We start from the raw sequence: 17,478 nt of genomic DNA, 5'->3' as shown, positions 1-17,478 counted from the left end.
CAGACTACTCATTGTGAACACTGTGACAGTACTAGACAGGTGGCTGCCTCCGAGAGGCCGGTACCACCTGGTAGAGGTTGGGTGGTGACCAAATTTGCACCAACTGTACTGTCTTTCAGAAACCTGATGGAAATTAAGTGAGGGTTTATCCTCGCAAAAGGAGTTGTGACAAGCTTGTATTTTGCACTTTGGAAGGATATGATCGTTTTGCTCACTTCTGTCGTGAATTAAGTTTTCGCAGGAAAAACATTTTATTCAGGGACATGTTCACTCAAACTTGGAATCTGCAATATTTTTTTCAGAAAAAGTAGTGAAAAAAACATGCAGAAGTTATTTTGCTGAAAAGAAAGTTCCGAAAAACTGCTATTTTTCGAGTTTTTCTCATGCAAATCACATTTTTTAAAATTGGGTCACCTCCATTAAACCCATATGTTGTTAAATTCCGGGCAATTTTACAAACATTGGCACAAACTTTATGGAAACGAAGTGTAGCAAATTCCCAGGCCTCTAAAATGTTTTTATTGTTCTGAGGGTCTGTATTACCGTAGGTGATCCTTCTCAGTAACTGCTTCACACATCCTCACCTATTGTAAGAGTAACTAAGAAAACAAGTTTAGAAAGTGTTGCAAAACTTCTTCATCAAACCATTTAGGATCCCTTCAGTGCTGAAGATTATTTTTTCTGGCGATGGGCCCCTCCCTGAGGACTTTTTGTCCCCTCTTTCCGTGACAGCAGGACACCAAAGCCCCAGTGTTATCCTGTTCATGTGACTTTTGAATTGTTGGCTCTCAGACATTACGTCACTGTGCTCTGTGAGCTGGTAGCGCTCTCTCTCTCAGCATGTTTTCCTGTCCAAGTGCTTAGAAGTAGGCTGCATATCGTTTTAGGAGCTAAACATTCATTTACTTGTTTGCTTTGAAATCTGCTGAACTCACCTGTCCCGGACTGCGAAGTCCTTCTGGTGCTCCAGGGCGTGGACAAACGTGACCAGGAAGTGCTTGTTGTTGAGCAGGGTGGAGAACAGCGCAATCCCCTCCTCCATGTTGGTTCTGCAGCTTTCAGGGACCTGGGGAAAGAGACCAAGCTAGGATGAGAAGCATCAGAAACATGCATGTATCTTTGAGCAGAGGTGTGTCTATATGTGTGTGTAATCTCTGTCTGGATTTTACCTCGCTAGCAATACTCAAACTGGCCTCGAGGATTATCCCATTTGCGGTATTTAATCATATCCCTGTTTTACATCACTTGCGTTTTTGCTGTACTGTTTTGCAGCAGTTGGGGCCATATGTATGAAAGGATTTAGCATTTCTTAACAGACCGAATTGCAAATTTGGTCCATTATGAAATGCTAAATTACCTTTCCATATGTACAAAGGCAGACAGAGATTCACAAATAGGGATTTCATATTTGCGATTTCCTAAGCACATGTACAATGCATTTCCTAAATGCGAAATGGGCATTTAGGAAATGCCATTTCAATTGACCCACGGTGTCCATATGACCCTTGGGCATTTGTATGCTTAACATGTGTAACACTTTTTTGGGAGTGCATCAAGGCACCCATGGTTTTGCATTTCCTAATTTGAGATTTTCTATTAGGCCCACGGGAACGAATGGTGTAACATTCCCTAAATAGCAATTTCCTAATAGCGGTTCCTACTCTGTAAGAATTGTTATTAGGAAATCTCAATTTTTGTACATTCCATTTAGCATTTCCTAAATAGCGATTTCTTAGGATTCGTTATTTAGGAAGTGCAAAAACTGTATTTTGTACATCTGGCCCTTGGTCACTTAATTGCTGTCCAGGTTTGTAGCACTTGATTGTTGGCCTGATCTGCAGCACTACATCACTTGATTGCTGTCCAGGTTATTAGCACTCGACCACTCAATTGATGTAATAAATTACAGCACTCGACCGATGTCCTGATTTGCTTACCTAATCGTTGGGCTGCTTTTTTTATTTGAAAAGCCTAGGTTGTCTTGTCTTGCAGCCAGGGGCAGCTCCTCCGCTAGGGCGGAGGATCGTCGCCCCCTGCCAGCAGTAGCAGGAGCTGTAAACCTTTAGAATTAAAACGATAATAAACTGTGTTTATTATTGTTTTATTTTTAAAGGGGCGGGCCCTGGGGGTGACGAGTACTGAGGGAAGTGCGTAGAGCACTCCCCTCAGTGCGCATGCAGGTTTGGTTGGCCGTCTTGGGCCGGACAAACACACATGCGCACAAGTGCTTTCTCCAACCCAGCACTGTGTTGCCGGATTAGAAAGAGCAAGCCCGTGCTCCCAGTCTGCGTTGGAGTGCCCAGCCAGGGCACTCCAGCCAATCACAACGCTGCTCTGAGCAGCATCATGATTGGCGTAGGGCAGGCTGCGAACCTGTGCCTGGAGTGCAGCAGCGATGACCAGGTAAGTTAAAACATTTTTTTTATATATATATATATATTTTTGTAATTGTTTTTTTGCTCCCCCTAACCAGACACTTTGCCCAGTCGCCATCCGCGACTGCTTGCAGCATTAATCATTTGATTGCTCTCCAGACTGGCAGAGCATGATCACTTGACTGCTTTCTTGAATTGCAGCAATTGGTTTTGCTGCAAGTCCTGTTTTTGTTTTCCATTTCATCAAGTGATTGTCGTCAACACTTTGTCACTTGATTGCTTTCCCATTTCTCAGCACTTAGTCATGCGTTTCTGATCTAGTCTGCAGCACCTATTTAGTGCATTTCCGGTTTGCATCACTTAGTCACATAACTAATGTGCCATCTTGCAGCGGTTAATCGTTTTATCTGTCCTTGTGTGCAGCTTGTGATCACTTAATAGATGCCCACGTTGCAGTACTTGATAGTTCCATTGCTGTCACAATTTACTCCATTGACTCATTTATCGCGTGCCTGGTTTGCAGCCCTCAGTCGCATTGTCCTGCAGCTTTGCAGCACCTGGACATATTACTGATGTCCAAGGATCTACCCTCCTATGTGTATGGATAAATTACCCTACTAGCTCTATGGTGGATGAAATACCCTACTATCTGTATGGTGGAGGAACTACCCTACTAGCTCTATGGTGGAGGAAATACCCTACTATCTATATGGCGGAGGAACTATCCTTCTAGGTCTATGGTGGAGGAAATACCCTACTATCTTTATGGTGGAGGAACTACCCTACTATCTGTATGGTGGAGGAACTATCCTACTAGCTCTATGGTGGAGGAAATACCCTTCTATCTATATGGTGGAGGAACTACCCTGCTAGCTCTATGGTGGAGGAAATACTCTAGTATCTGTATGTTGGAGGAAATACCCTACTATCTGTATGATGGAGGAACTACCCTACTAACTCTATGCTGGAGGAAATACCCTACTATCTATATGGTGGAAGAAATACCCTACTAGCTCTATGGTGGAGGAAATTCCCTACTATCTGTATGGTGGAGGTATACCCTACTAGCTCTATGGTGGAGGAAATTCCCTACTATCTGTATGGTGGAGAAATAACCCTCCTATCTCTATGGTGGAGAAATTACCCTACTAACTCTATGGTGGAGAAATTACCCTCCTACCTCTATGGTGGAGAAATTGCCATATTATCTCTATGGTGGAGTAATTACCCTCCTATCTCTATGGAGGAGGAATTACGCTCCTAAATCTATGGTGGAGGAATTACCCTCCTATCTCTATGGTGGACGAATTACCCTTTTACTCTATGGTGGAGGAATTACCCTCCTGTCTCTGTGGTGGACGAATTACCCTCCTAACTCTAAGGTCGAGAAATTACCCTACTTACTCTATGGTGGAGGAATTACCAACCTAACTCTATGGTGGAGGAATTTTCCCAAGCGGAATCTCCTGTGCATTTTGGACTGCCCCTTCAAATCAGGGGGCTTTGGAAGCACTTAACCTTTATCAGGCTGAAATGTGTTGTGAAAGGAGGTGAGGTGTCGCTGATGGGGCACCTGACCAAGGGCAGGATATTTAATGTCAGTAGCGGATATTTCTTTAGTTCTGGTTATTTTTAGCTATGGACCAGCTAGAGGGAGGACCCCCTACACTCCACAGTATAAAAGCACAGCCCTAAAAACTTTACAGTAAAGTAACTGTGCTGTGTTTATTTTACCCCAAACCAAATACTTGCAGGCAAACCAAATGGAAATGAAAATAACAATCAAATCTAAAAGTTATGTTACCAAAACATTGAACAACGTTAAAGATCGATGTGAAAAAGTAATGATAGAAACCTTTTTCATTTTACAATATTTACAAAACTCTCTCGAGGCTAGCATTGCTCAAGCCAAGAACAACATCTCACAATTTTTATTCCAAGAATATTTGTCTTGGCAGCTCAAACCCACTTGCACATAAGCAAAAATATGCTTTCTATGCCAAGAAGAGGGTAATGTGCCTGAGTGACCCTACTGCTCTCAAACACCCATACTCTGGAACTGGTCTTGGGCTATACTCCTAGACCAGTGGTTCCCAACCTGTGGTCCGGGGACCTCTGGAGGTCCGCAAAGCCTCTTCAGGGGGTCAGCAACTGCTTAGAAAATTAAATAATATTACCAGATTAGGTCCCCAGCTTTCATTAATGACTCAATTGGGGGGGGGGGAGGGGTCCCCGGGTTCCAGTAATGATAATGTGAGGGTACACAGAAGTGAAAAGGTTGAGAACCACTGTCCTAGGCTACCAAACCCAGACTTGAACCTTCATACACCCAGCAGAACTCTTAAGGTGTGACACATGACTCGGAAGCGTAGGTCACCCAGAGCACCCTTTGAACCTCCTAATGTGGGGACTCCAGGATCAGAAGCATTGCCCCAGCCCCCAAGATCCTGCTTTAGCTGTGTTAAATGTTGACTTTCTTTTTCCACCTCATCTGCAATATTTTGCTCGTCCAAAGGGGGATGTGATGTGCTAGAGATACACAATAGCGGAACTGATGGGGTCCGAATTTACAGGTTTTTTTGCTACTCTCTGGTTTGCATTAGTTTTCACCTTATTTCTAGCGTGCTCGGTGTGTGGGCTTATTGCAGTGGATGCTTCGTCAGCGGTCATTTTTCCACCTGCACCACACTGCAGGAATAGACACGATGGTGACAATCGTGATGTCAAATAGATAAATCAGAAACAGTGGCAGTGAGATGAGAGGTGATATGGGTGGGGAAGGGTAAAAAAAAAAAACAAAAAAAAAAACACAGGGTCCAAGTACAGACTCTCCCCCCCCCCGTAAAAAGAATAAAAAACAAACGCGCCCCATTAGGGTTGCGAGACAGAAGAACCGCAAAGAAAACATCCGGTTTGTGCCTCTCCACCAACCAGGGTGCCATGCAGTTCTATGTGGTGCTTTTCCCCCACACAGAGAGACTGGAAAGAGAGCAATGCTTAAAAAAAGGAAAAAAGGTGCACACACAAAGGAAAGAGCAGCAGCGCAAAGCATGGGTCAGTGACTGACCGGCAGGGAAAGGTCCTAGAACCTCCGCTAACTTGTAATGATCAAGGAGTCATACCATTTGCCCCTGATTTTAGGTTGAGCATAGCAGCGCGCAAGCACTGCTTTTCCGACGTGTTGGTATCTATGTGGGCTTTTAACCACGCCCACCTCACGCCCATCACTTTCACTCGTTCGTGGGCTTGCCTTTCAAAAATCCTTTGATGACATTGGTAAATGCTTTACGTTTGTCCCTCCTTGGGGCGGTTTTGTTACCGCCTTGGGGACCGACCCTGTTACATGGATAATTGCACGTTTGCCGAGCAAGCAAACTCTTTTTTCCTTTTGTCTCTCTCATTCGCACTCATGCTCATGGTGGCCATGGTGCTTTGAATTGACTTGCTTATGTCAGCTGTTTTACTTCTCATTTTCAATTTGTGTGGCAACAAAAGTCCAGTTAGGAATTTACAACGCTAACAGCTCTAACTTGAGCAAACGCGAGACCCATTGCAGTGCAAATGTTTGTTTGCTTTTCAATCCCTCAGGGATGAACAGGAACATTATCTTTGCTACTATAGGAGTGTGATCAGCCAACAGAAGACAAATCATTCCTCTGCTCTCCCATGTTTCTGAATACAATAGACAGAAAGAGGCTAGGTGTAAATGCTCCTTGGTTGTTAGTTTGTGCTCCCTGGTGTTTTGGTCACTTTGATAACAGCAGGAATGGCATTCTTACAGAGTTAAAATATCTGCATTCCCAACTTTGTGAAATGTTGCACACCCTTGTTAACGTCTAGATTTCACAGGTTTTATTTTTCAAGCCATTTTCTTTTCCTTAACTTGTTGCACCCCCAGTCACTCAGACACTTTATTGCTGACTTTGACATTGCATTGTTTTTTTACTTAGGCAAGATCCACCGACGTTACAAAAACTGCAACTGCTGTGAACTGGAAAAAAAAGACCACAAATGACGTGTGTACAGTTCTTGTGATCCTACCTGGAGTCTTCAGGTGGTACTCATTGTATGTATGTATGCACCCATGTAATTTAGGTATAGCACAAACGTAACCAAAAAAGCAGCAGAGAACTGCGCATGGTCAATAAATCATAGGGAGAGGAAAGCTGGTTGTTGGGTTGTTACTGCATTGTGATGTGGTGTTATTTAAAGAGATGAGTCTTCAACCCTTTGCTAAATTGAAGCAGGATTGGGGCAGTCCTGATGGATACAGATATGTTTTTTAAGATCCTGGGGGCAGAGATGGAAAATGACCGCTGTCTTGTTCTCTTATTTTTTACACCTCTACTCGCCAGTTTGATGGTGTCCTTGCTGTGGGTATGCCACGAGCCACCAGAGATGTTGAGCTTGTCTGCAAGATAAGCAGGGTGCTGGTCGTGATGGCTTTGTAAAAGAGGCAACTGGTTTTAAAATCGTCTGGGATGGTAAGGGGGGGCTAAAAGAAATTAGTTCACCTTCTTTACAAGCGAGAGCTGGTACCAGGCCGTCTTTGTCTTTTTGGCAATGTGTTCCTTGATGGTGAGAGTGGTGTCCAACGTGAATCCAAGTGACTTGGCATTCAGTGAAAGTTTGGGTTCAAAGCTATCAAGGCTCATGTCATTCAGCCGCATTTGTACTATTCCTTGTTTGATGTTCTTGGCAAATAACATAAAGTCTGTCTTGGATGGGGTGAGCTTCAGATAGGTCTTAGACATTCAGATCTGGATTAGGTGGCAGGAATGCTTGAGCAATTGATTGTCTGGAGAGGAGGTGAATTTCAGGCAGAGAAGGGTTTCGTCCTCATAAGTGACAGGCAAACTATTTTGAACATAAATTAGGCCTACCTTGCTTTCACAAAATATAATATATGTCCCTTTCACACTATTTGTGTTTTAAACTGTGTCAGAATATTCAATGAAAAACTCCGATCTATCTAATTTTAAATGTGTTTGCAAGCATTTTTCCTAGGATGTTCTGAGTTCTGTGAACTTCCTTCAACCACTAAAACAGGAAGTGACATCAGGGGAGGAAGGGAAGTTCTGCCTGCGTGACCGTTATAGCAGCAAAGCTACAAAGTAATCGGCCTTACTTTCATGCATTGTAAAGCAAAATAAAAAGAATTATGTTAATTACAATAAAACAAATAACATAATACATTTTAAAGAAACATAAAATGCAGTTTTTACTTTGCACCTTTGAGCACAGGTGTGTGTCCTCTATGAGTACCCAGATGCTAAGCACTCATCCTTGCGAAGCGCTTAACAGAAGTTTGGATGACACCTGTCTGAATAAGCCAATGGAATGAACTGATTCAGGCAGTGAGCATCTTTAATGCCGTTGCTGCATGATCCAAGCCCCGGTGGTCAGGCACACTTTTGTACAAGGGGGCAGCAGGCAGCCCGCGGAATTCTCAAAACCACAATGTGCCGGGCCATTGTTTTTGTTGCGTCTGCCCTGTCAGGTGATACGCAGGAAGGGGGTTAAGCATGTCTCTCAAAGCCAGACACAACTTCTGACGGGCTCTTTAAAGACGCCCTGACGGTGCTTGTAAAGGTGGCGTTTTAATGCACTCACGCAGGCAAACTGAAGGCCGCCGTCAGGAGCCGCTTGGCAGGGATTTGTGATGTACAAATATTGTTGCTGAGCTGTGTCAGTGTTGACCCAAGGGCCCCTCAGGGGGCACATACTCACTTTCCACTCTCCCAGTAGCAGGGGGTGATTTTCCTGAGCGTGGTGGCCCACGTGGGGGGGCAGGCTGTACTGCTCCTCGAGCAGGGAGGAACACTAGGGGAAACAGAAAAGAAAACACGTGAGAAGAGAAGGAGCGAAGGCTGGTCTTCACAGGAGCCCTCCAGGCCAGCTGGTTTCTGGCAGGGCCCTGTGACTGCAAGATAAAGGCAGGGCAGGAAGCCATCCCTGCAAGGAGGCCACCGGTGGAGGCAGGCGGCCATGTCTGTAAGAAAGCAGGCCTCGGGGTGGGAACTGTGAGAACAGGACATGGGAGGGTGGACTTCAAGGCTCGCTCTATTTATTTGATTTTGTGTATTTAAAAAAAGCATGAACCTGACCAGAAGTAGCAAACGATGCACTTAACTTTGTTAAAAAACACTTTTGGTGATATAACAGAAATTTACAAAAGAATAGTTAAAAAAATAGTTTAAAAATGTCCCATGAACACCAAATATAAAGTTAACCTCTAAAACTCAACCCCTTGGCCACAAACCATCTACTTACCAAAGTTACAGAAACCATAGCTACAGAAAAAAACTGGTCCAGCGGATCACACGTCAACTGGCAAAGCATCCCTCTCGACCTCATGCTGGTCTCCCGCAGCATCAGCCACCATCCACCTTCCCTCGGTCCTGTCTCCTCTGACATGCACTCTCCACATAACCCTTATATAGCTACCCCCTCTAGGTTACACACACCCACTTGAAACATATACCTCACCAACACACTTGTGCCATTTCTAAGCGCTATACAAAGTGTTAGTAACCCAATCTATTGGTCCTGATAGCATTTTACTTAATGCTACTGTACAGCTGGGTTTGCACTATACAACTACATATATCTGCATGCCTGTTACCCAGCACCCCCTCTAAGCTGTACAGGGCACTATTACACAGAAACAAGTGAAGCGCCTTACCTTTGGGAAGAAAGTGCGTGTCACAAAGTGTTTGTACTCCAGGAAGGGGATTCCCTGGCTGCGGTTCAACTCCTTGGTCAGATCCGTCATGTCTGTCTGGAGTTCTGCAAATCCTGGACAATAAAAGACGGACCATCTATGAGGCAAACTCCCTCCAATGCAGAATGAATCACTGATCACAGCACACATAGCAGCGGCCAATCAGAACCCAGAGATCCAGAACAAGCAATGAGAATTTACAGAGCTCCTGCTTCATAACTGTAACTTTGCAGGTGCTCTAAGTGATAGGTCTGACTTTGAGGTGCATAGACAGGAAAATATCATTGCTTTCATTTATTTTGATTTTTGTTGTTTTATATTTATATTTGTATGGATAACCACACATCCTAAAAATGTCTCTTGGCGCTATAGACTGAAGAGCGAAAGCAGGCGAAACTAGATATATTCTGAGGCGTGCAGTGCCACTGCTAGAATTGCCAGCCAGGTTGTGAGAAGTTCAGAGCTGCCAAGTTTCCCAGGTCCATGCATGGCAAGTTAGGCCAGTCCTGTTTTTTTCCTAGGAATTCTGGGACTTGTAGTTCTATTGAACTCAGTATACAATAAGGACTACAAGCCCCAGAATTCCAAGGAGAAAACAGAACTGAACTAACATATCATGTATGCACTTCGAAAATTGGCAACCATGGACGTTTATGGTACGTCACATGTACTAGATCAGCTCTGTGTAGCTTGGAGAGATTTTTAAATATTGCAGATGCAGGTAGGAGTTAATAAGGGTAACCACCTCACTACAGGTCATTACCATTATGGACCCTATCTCAAACCCTGAGCCTCTCAGCTACAAATCATTGAATTCAGGAAGGTTAGTCTAACTAGTTCAATGTAACCAGAACAGGACTACAACCCCCAGAATGATTTTGGCCAGAAGTCCTTAAGCTTCTGACTGATGTGGCCCTCCACTGAATCATTGCTGGAATCTGGGGACCCCCACTGAGTCATTATTGGAGGCCTAAGCAATTTATGTGATCTGCAAACAACACAACAAAGTATAAAAAAAAAGTATAACACAAACAAATGCTCAAGTATTTTGCTTAATTCAAAATCAAAAGTAGAAAAAAAGTTTTCAAATGTTAAATGTTGTTTCTTTATTTGTACACACTTTATTAACTTTAACTTACTCATTTTAATATTATTTAATTTTGTAAGCCAGTCGCGGACTACCAGGGGTCCTCAGAGTTAAGAACCTCTGCATCAGGCTATCACACAAAAGCTCAAGGCTGGAAACAGTGTCCACGATGATCTGGATGGAGGTGGTCACTCTAGTGTTATTGCAAGTAGAACCCAATCTGACACTGCAGTACCTCACGGTATAGGGTCTTTTCTAAAGGTGGTGCAATATTTACCCACCATCAAGTAACAGTTTGAATTTTCTTTAGTGCCACACGTTTCTATACCTGTTTCACAATCCACATAGGAATGAGACGTGCATTTATAATGATGTACACAATTACAATATTGTCGTACTTCCACGATGCTTGATTTATTTTCAATTTTTGCTTTTTTCATTTTAGACCATTATTATTTATCTTTTTTTCCTCTTTATTTTCCGCAATTCCTTTTATTTGGTGTGTGTGGACATTTTTTTGCTAATGTGTTGTCTGGAAGACGACAGAGTCACTGCCTCCACCAGCACTAAGAAAGGAGGATGTGCAGATTATGGCCTCAAACAACCATAAGACCTTTGACCCCTCTCGAAATACAAATAAAATGTCTGACGCCAATGATACTGACACTGGCTTAAAACTACTAATACCTCCCAGTACACATTCGTTTTTATCTTTAGGTCTGCATAACAGTATCCATCACATGGCTTTCAGAAGTGTATTAAAAAAAATCATTTTGCTCGAATGCCAGTGTTCTGATCTGTTCCCCATGTACATCTGTCCTGAGCACCTGGGTGCCCTTCAGTGGGGCTTAAGCCGCTATTTGCAACAAGCACTGAAAAAGTAAAAAAGTATGGCCTTGACAAGCCTGTGATTTAAAATATATATGCTTTTTGCGAGCACGTTCAATGGACATTAAATGTGGCAATTAAAACGAAACATTCTGCCTTCTAAAGTTAGCTACAGGTATTTAAAAAATATTAATAAAAAGCGGACTACTTTTTAGGCAGCTGGGCGCAGGTGCACAGGGAAGAGAGCTAATTACCCACTGCCTCATGCTGCGGTGGGTGGAAGCAAAACGTGAATGACACTTGGAACGAGGAATGAATGAAGATGGCTGACCCAAAGGCCCTGCCTGTATACGTCTATAAAAGTATGTATTTTTATCACAATTGTTTTTAGAAAAATATGAAGCCGGCATAAGAAGCTGCTACACCTAAAAGCAACACCTTGTTCAAAAGATAGCGCCGACCAGCAGCGCCCCGTCCGTTACCTTTGCGGATCTCCTCGCGGATCTGAGACTCCATTTCTTCCATCTGCACCAGGGTCTTCTGCCAGTAACGCTCGGCTCGACGGCTCTTGGTGCAAAACACAAACAGCGCTGAGGAAAAACACAGAGGTTAAGGGACTGGGAAGTAACCTCCTGAAAGGTTAGGTGCTATTTCCCTGTCACTTTAGTGCTAGTTCTCACCATCTTGAAATCTCAAAATGCTGTTAGTCACCAGTGAACCTCAGCCTCAGTTCTTGACTATTCCAATCTGCCTATCCCTCAATATCTCACTCCATAAGCACTCTGAATTCTGGAATGTTGCACACTATAGGCCTCATTTACGAGGCCCTAGCGGCACTCTGCGTCACCGGAGCATCATTATTTTGATGCTCCGGTGGCGCAGTGTGCCGGCCCATGTTCACAAGGCCACACAAAGCCACCTTGCGTGGCTCTTCATGGCCTTGTAAAAATGGACACCTTTCACGCATAACACTGTGTGAAACGGGCGTTCTATGGGTGTTGCTTGGGGTGTTCCCATGCAACAACGATGGAACCGGAAGGAATCTGACGCATTCCCAGATTTACAAGTCTGGGAATGCGTCAGATTCCATAGCCACCTCAGGGATGGCGGAAGAGAGACGCAACGGGGAGAAATAGCTTTTTTCTCCCTGTTTTTCATCTTTCTATGTGTGCTGCATTTTGCACCACACAACGGAAGAGGAAAACACCTCTTAAAATTGTCTTTGTGCAGGAAGTTGTCCCTTCCTGTGCAAAAACAATCATCCCCACAATGCAGGCACCCTTGCACCCTTGACTAGTAAATGAAGCCCTATGTACTTTCCACCACTGAGCTCCTTCAATTCTCAAATATCTTGCTGCATGTACTAACACCATCTCCTCTAATGTTATAAGTGCTACACTGGATGTGATGTTTCTATGAACTGCTATTAAAATGAAATATGATACTGCTGTGTAAACTGCTTTGATCTGAGGCCGATTGCTGGGTTCTGCCTGATGGGTTTACTACCAGTCTAAGAACCACTAATGTTATCAACCATTGGTTCTTGCAAACACACTCTGCTGCCCCCTGCTGGTGTCATCCCAGGTGGCTACCACAGCCTTCCTTGCTCTAGGATTGGCCCCGCCCACCTGCAGCGCATGCGTCACTCACCAACTACTGAGAGCAGCAGCAGGATGCTGCAGATGACGATGGACACAATGATGGCGGTCTCGCTGCCCCCCAGCTGCAGCATGGCGATGGTCTGGTTGAACTTCCCGACCTGGACCTGCAGTAAGGTAAAGTTATTTCAAACTGTGAGCACCAGCCCCAAGAGAGGCCACAACATCGACCTATGAAGACAAAAAACTTTTTATATGTCTAGCAATCTACTGAATAAGACACTTAAAGTGGATTGCAGACTCAGGAGTTCATGTCCCTGTAACTGTATTGACATCCTGTGTGACCTTTGCAAATGACAGGTCCTGGGTCTCCATTTCTCAGGTCTTAAAGGGAAATTAAAGACGCTGCTTTAGAGGGGTATGACTTACTACTATCCTCCATTTTAAAACATCAAATAATAAGCAATGGTAAAAACAAATACGTAGCAATTTGTCAATTTGCCGCTACGCTTTGTTGTTGGTTTAGTCACTGTTTGCAGAATTGTAGCAAAAGCAGTGTTGAAGCTAATAACATCAGGCGGCCATCTTCGAATGGTATAACAATAATAACATATAGAAACAAAATACAATTCCAAGATGGCTGTCCAGTGTTATTCGTTTTACCAATGCTTACACTGCAATTCTGTAACCATTGTCAAAGCGAATACCTGCAGCGGAAGGCTCAAGGCTGCAATGAGGACTCTAGACACAGGGCAAAGAGAGAGGAGTGGGAGAGTATTGCTGTGCTGCAGTGGTACAAAGAATCATCACGGGCTAGAGGAAGAGTAGGGGAGTGGGGCCTGAATGAGAGAGGAAGAACAGGAAGGGAAGCAAGCCACAGGTAAAGGCGGGAGCAAGAGAGCAAATCAAGGGGAAAACAGCAAGGGCCATGGACTCCCGTGGAGTACATAAAATCAAATGTCATAAAAGATGCTTAAAGATACATAGTTACACTGCTCCATTTAAAAACAAGCATTAGCAATGTCAAAAGGTCTGGCTTATGAATGAAAGTGCCTTTTGTGTCACTGATGCGTTTAAGAACTCAATAAGTCATCATACATGCATTCTGTCACTCATCCTTGTACGCATGCATCCATTCTGCCATCCACTGAAAACCAAGCAAATGAAAGGGGATCTTTAAAAAGAGGCTAACCAGCCCTAATACTAAAGCACATTCATTTTAGGTGCATGAAAACGCTGTTATTCACAGGACAAGAGAGCAAATGATTAATGTGGATTGAACCATTACCCTATGCATACACTGCCATGGATGGAAGCAGGCCAGTGGCAGAAAAGGACTGCCCAAAAGGTCCTCTGTGTATCTATATGGATATATATTATTTATAAATCTTGATGTAGGTATTACTGTCAAGCCGTCCAAAGAGATTGTAGCAAAAACTATTACAGTGTAAATCTTCTACCCCTGGGGGATTTTCTCAAAAGGGGTTACCAAAACCAAATCCTTTATTACAAAGTCACTTTGTGAAATTTCCTGTAACAAAATAGGTGACGGCAGACTTTCACCTGATGCCAAAGCAATCCACAATTAAATGCCTATTGGCTTTAATATATGTGGTAAGTTAGAAGCATATCAGGCCTACTGCCTTTGTCATAACGTTTCATAAGAAACTGATTAGATCTGTGGCATCTGAAAAACATATTTTCTACCTCTCCCTCTCCTTCTCTCCCTCTCCCTCTTCCTTTCCCTCCCTCTCTCCCTCCCTCCCAAGAGGGCCGTCAAAGGATGCACACAGATCAAACTGTGTTTGTCCCTGGTTTGTCACAGGGGATAACCAAAACGAAAAAACCCTGTCTCCACAGTAATCTGTGAGATTAATTGTAATGTGATCCTTCTCTGAAAGGCTTTCATACAGAAGAACAATCCATCTTTAAATGGATTGATGTTAACATATGCCATTCACAATAAATACATACGGCCTACTACCTTCATCATTTGTCCTGCTGCGTTGAGTACAAGCTTTGCCACAACTCAAACAACCCATAATTGCACTCTTTTCAGTGGAAGCAGACAACTTGGCCCAATCAAATCCAGTGTTCGTGGAAACCAACATGTGGGTGGAGCCTAAGCCCCTCTCTCAGTAGCACTCTGAAAGCTCTTTTTTTATCAAGTATGGCCCATAGAAGGCTGTGCTGCCAAAGCCAGACCTAAACAGAGTGAATGTGAAACTAAAACCCTCATGGGGCAGAATCGGAATGGAGATGGGATCCATTCACTTCTAAGTAAATATTAATGTCCTTCCTAAGTATACATTAAAGTATTGGTTACAATGCTGTCTGTCACAGGCTTCGAAGAGTATCAATACTGAAACTGCAAAAAGGGCAGTTCAAAAAGGCCCTGAACTAGAAACCACAATTCCTTAGCATATGTATTGATGTGAGACGACTTGGTATTTAATCAATTCCAGGTCTCCAAGAAGCTGCGGTGTTAAAAATGTGCTTTTTATATTGCAGCTAGTTCATTCTGACTGTCAAGGTTCATGGGGTACAATGGACAACTCAAAACTACTGACTGCAGCCAGAAGTGTTTTGTAAGAAAATACAAAGCCATTTAGCATCACCCCTCCAAAGGGAAAAGGCTGTGGTTAATGTAAATGAATTCTGAAACTGTTAAGGAGTAGTACAAGCAGAGGACAGAGGGAGCTGGTGTTAACATCCCCAGTGAGGCTTCATCAGGAGTATTGTGTCCTGCTCTGGATGCCACATCCCCAGGACCATCTGTAGCGAGTCCAGAGAAGTGCTAATGAAGTGATGCATGGGTTAAACCAAGACTGCTACAAGGGAGGCCCTAGAAATAGAGTATGAATAGAGGAAAACTGTGCAGGATTAATTTTAGAAAACATGTTTTCTCAGAAGGGGAGATTGAAATGAGGGAACAGCCTCCAGCAGATGTGGTCAAAATGAAAACAACAAAAGTGTCCAGAGGGACTGGGACTGATGTTGGAGAAGGGATTGTGCTGGGTGAGGAAGGGCAAGGCCAAATAATACTGGGTAAGAGAGGGTAAAGACATCATATGTTGGGCTAGAGGGGAAAAAATAAATAGTACAAAGGAAAGAAAAGTAAAGGCAAAGAGGGTGCAAAGCAGGGAAAATATAAATAGTACTGAGAAAGCAAAGGGAAAGTTGTGTAGTGTTGCATAAGGAGCGTTAAAGGCAAATGCCGGTAAGAAATCAAAGAAAGTCCTCAATATAGCCGCAAACTATAGGTTTTTATTTGTCAAGAGTAAACAAAGCGATCAGACGTGGCTCCTCCATTATGGCAGGGGAGTGTCACCCCGCCTGCCAGCACCAGGAGCTGCAAAACGAAAAATAAAAACGATAATAAACACTATTTATTATCGTTTTTATTTTTCAGGGGGCAGCGCCACTGGCAAAGACAGGGACAGAAGGGGAGTGCACAGTCAAACACACATGCGCACTGGGCTCTGTCCAACCGACACTGTGTTGCTGGGTTGGAGAGACTAGGCACAGGCTCCCACTCTGCCTCAGAGCACCAAGGCAGGGCGCTCAGGCAAATCCTAATGCTGCTCTCATGTGAGAGCAGCATTAGGATTGGTCGCAGGACAGGCTGAGACCCTGTGCCTGCAGTGAGTGAAGCAGGAGCCAGAAGAGCGGCAATATGGCGTCAGAGGTAAGTTTCTTTTTTTATTTCTTTATGTTTTTGTGCCCTTGCCCCTCTGCTTTGCCCTAAAGGAGCCACCCCTGAGAGGCATGAGTCCTTATCAACTGTCCTGTTCAATAATTCAATATTTTTATGTAAATCTGGTTTGTGTGCTAACAACGTTAAATCAATGTGTACATCTTTAATTATCGATTGGTGCATCTTATTTTGATCTGATGCTTAAAACTGGATGAGGTCACGAGAAGAAGTGCCTGTGACTGGCTGCACTTCCTCCTTCGAGCATGGGATGTGGTCACAGTGTCACAGGCTGGGTGAAGACATATAGATCGTGAAACATAAATATGGGAGCAGATAAAAACAGAAGTGAGATTTCAGAGAAGAAGCAAAAGAAACATCACATGAGTCTGTAGAAGATCAGAGGGAAGCAGATGGATGTCAGCACATGGGGACTTCATGACCTCTACAAAAACAAGAACTGGCAAACCCAATAGACCTTTCCTTTATAGTGCAAGTTCCAAGCTGTTAGCTTTGCCAATGTTTGTCTGTGAAGTATTGTTTGAAAGAAATGAAATAAATAAAATCACTTCAAAATACTGGAAGTCTGGGAAACAAACACATTTGCTATTGTATGTTATAATTGTGCATTCAATTTAATGTTTTCGGTCTTTATAATGCCATGACTTAATTTTCAAATACTTTTCTCTCAGGTAACTCTGAAAAGAATTTAAAAGGAATAAGGAAGTATTAGAATGTAAATGGAAATGCTTGCCATGGCCTAATCCATTTTTCTTTTCCCAGGGTTCAGTTATTTGGTCTTCTGCAGTAGCCTGGGGGCAGATTTATAGGCATCAGGAGAAGAGTTATGCTAAGTACACCTTCTGCCTTTGACATAGCTCAGTGAGTGCACCAGCTGGGCCTTCTCCCAGCACCATAAAAGCCTATGTGGCTTGAAATTTTTATGATGGGTTTCCTCCTCTTTTTGTCCTCCCTAGCTTTTTTACCAACTTTTTGAATGGATTCCACAGCTCACATTCAGGGGACTACTTTTTAATTCTGCACTCCATGAGAGTGCACGTTTTATTGCTCGCTCCCTCATTTGCTACTCCCTCCCTCAAATACCTGCTCTGTTGCGCACTCCATGCTGCTCAGGGAAGGAGGCAGCTGTCTTTTTGAAAAAATGAAACTAT

At 43.5% G+C, this 17,478-nt stretch overlaps 1 protein-coding gene across 1 annotated transcript in view; it reads right to left on the bottom strand.

The window, feature by feature from the left end:
* Positions 1–17,478, bottom strand: part of PLXND1 (plexin D1) — a 281,158-nt gene that overhangs the window by 67,248 nt on the left and 196,432 nt on the right. Inside the window, exons 20-24 of the mRNA XM_069206314.1 lie at positions 12,665–12,779; positions 11,497–11,604; positions 9,061–9,173; positions 8,106–8,198; positions 936–1,066 (exon numbers count right to left, since the gene is read on the bottom strand). Coding sequence (XP_069062415.1) covers positions 936–1,066; positions 8,106–8,198; positions 9,061–9,173; positions 11,497–11,604; positions 12,665–12,779 — 560 coding nt within the window. The remainder of the gene's footprint in view (positions 1–935; positions 1,067–8,105; positions 8,199–9,060; positions 9,174–11,496; positions 11,605–12,664; positions 12,780–17,478) is intronic.

This window comes from Pleurodeles waltl, chromosome 9 (genome assembly GCF_031143425.1).
Source record: "Pleurodeles waltl isolate 20211129_DDA chromosome 9, aPleWal1.hap1.20221129, whole genome shotgun sequence".
Classification (NCBI taxonomy): domain Eukaryota; kingdom Metazoa; phylum Chordata; class Amphibia; order Caudata; family Salamandridae; genus Pleurodeles; species Pleurodeles waltl.
The sequence above is the reverse complement of the archived record's forward strand: the minus strand, read 5'-3'. Positions and strand labels throughout refer to the sequence as shown.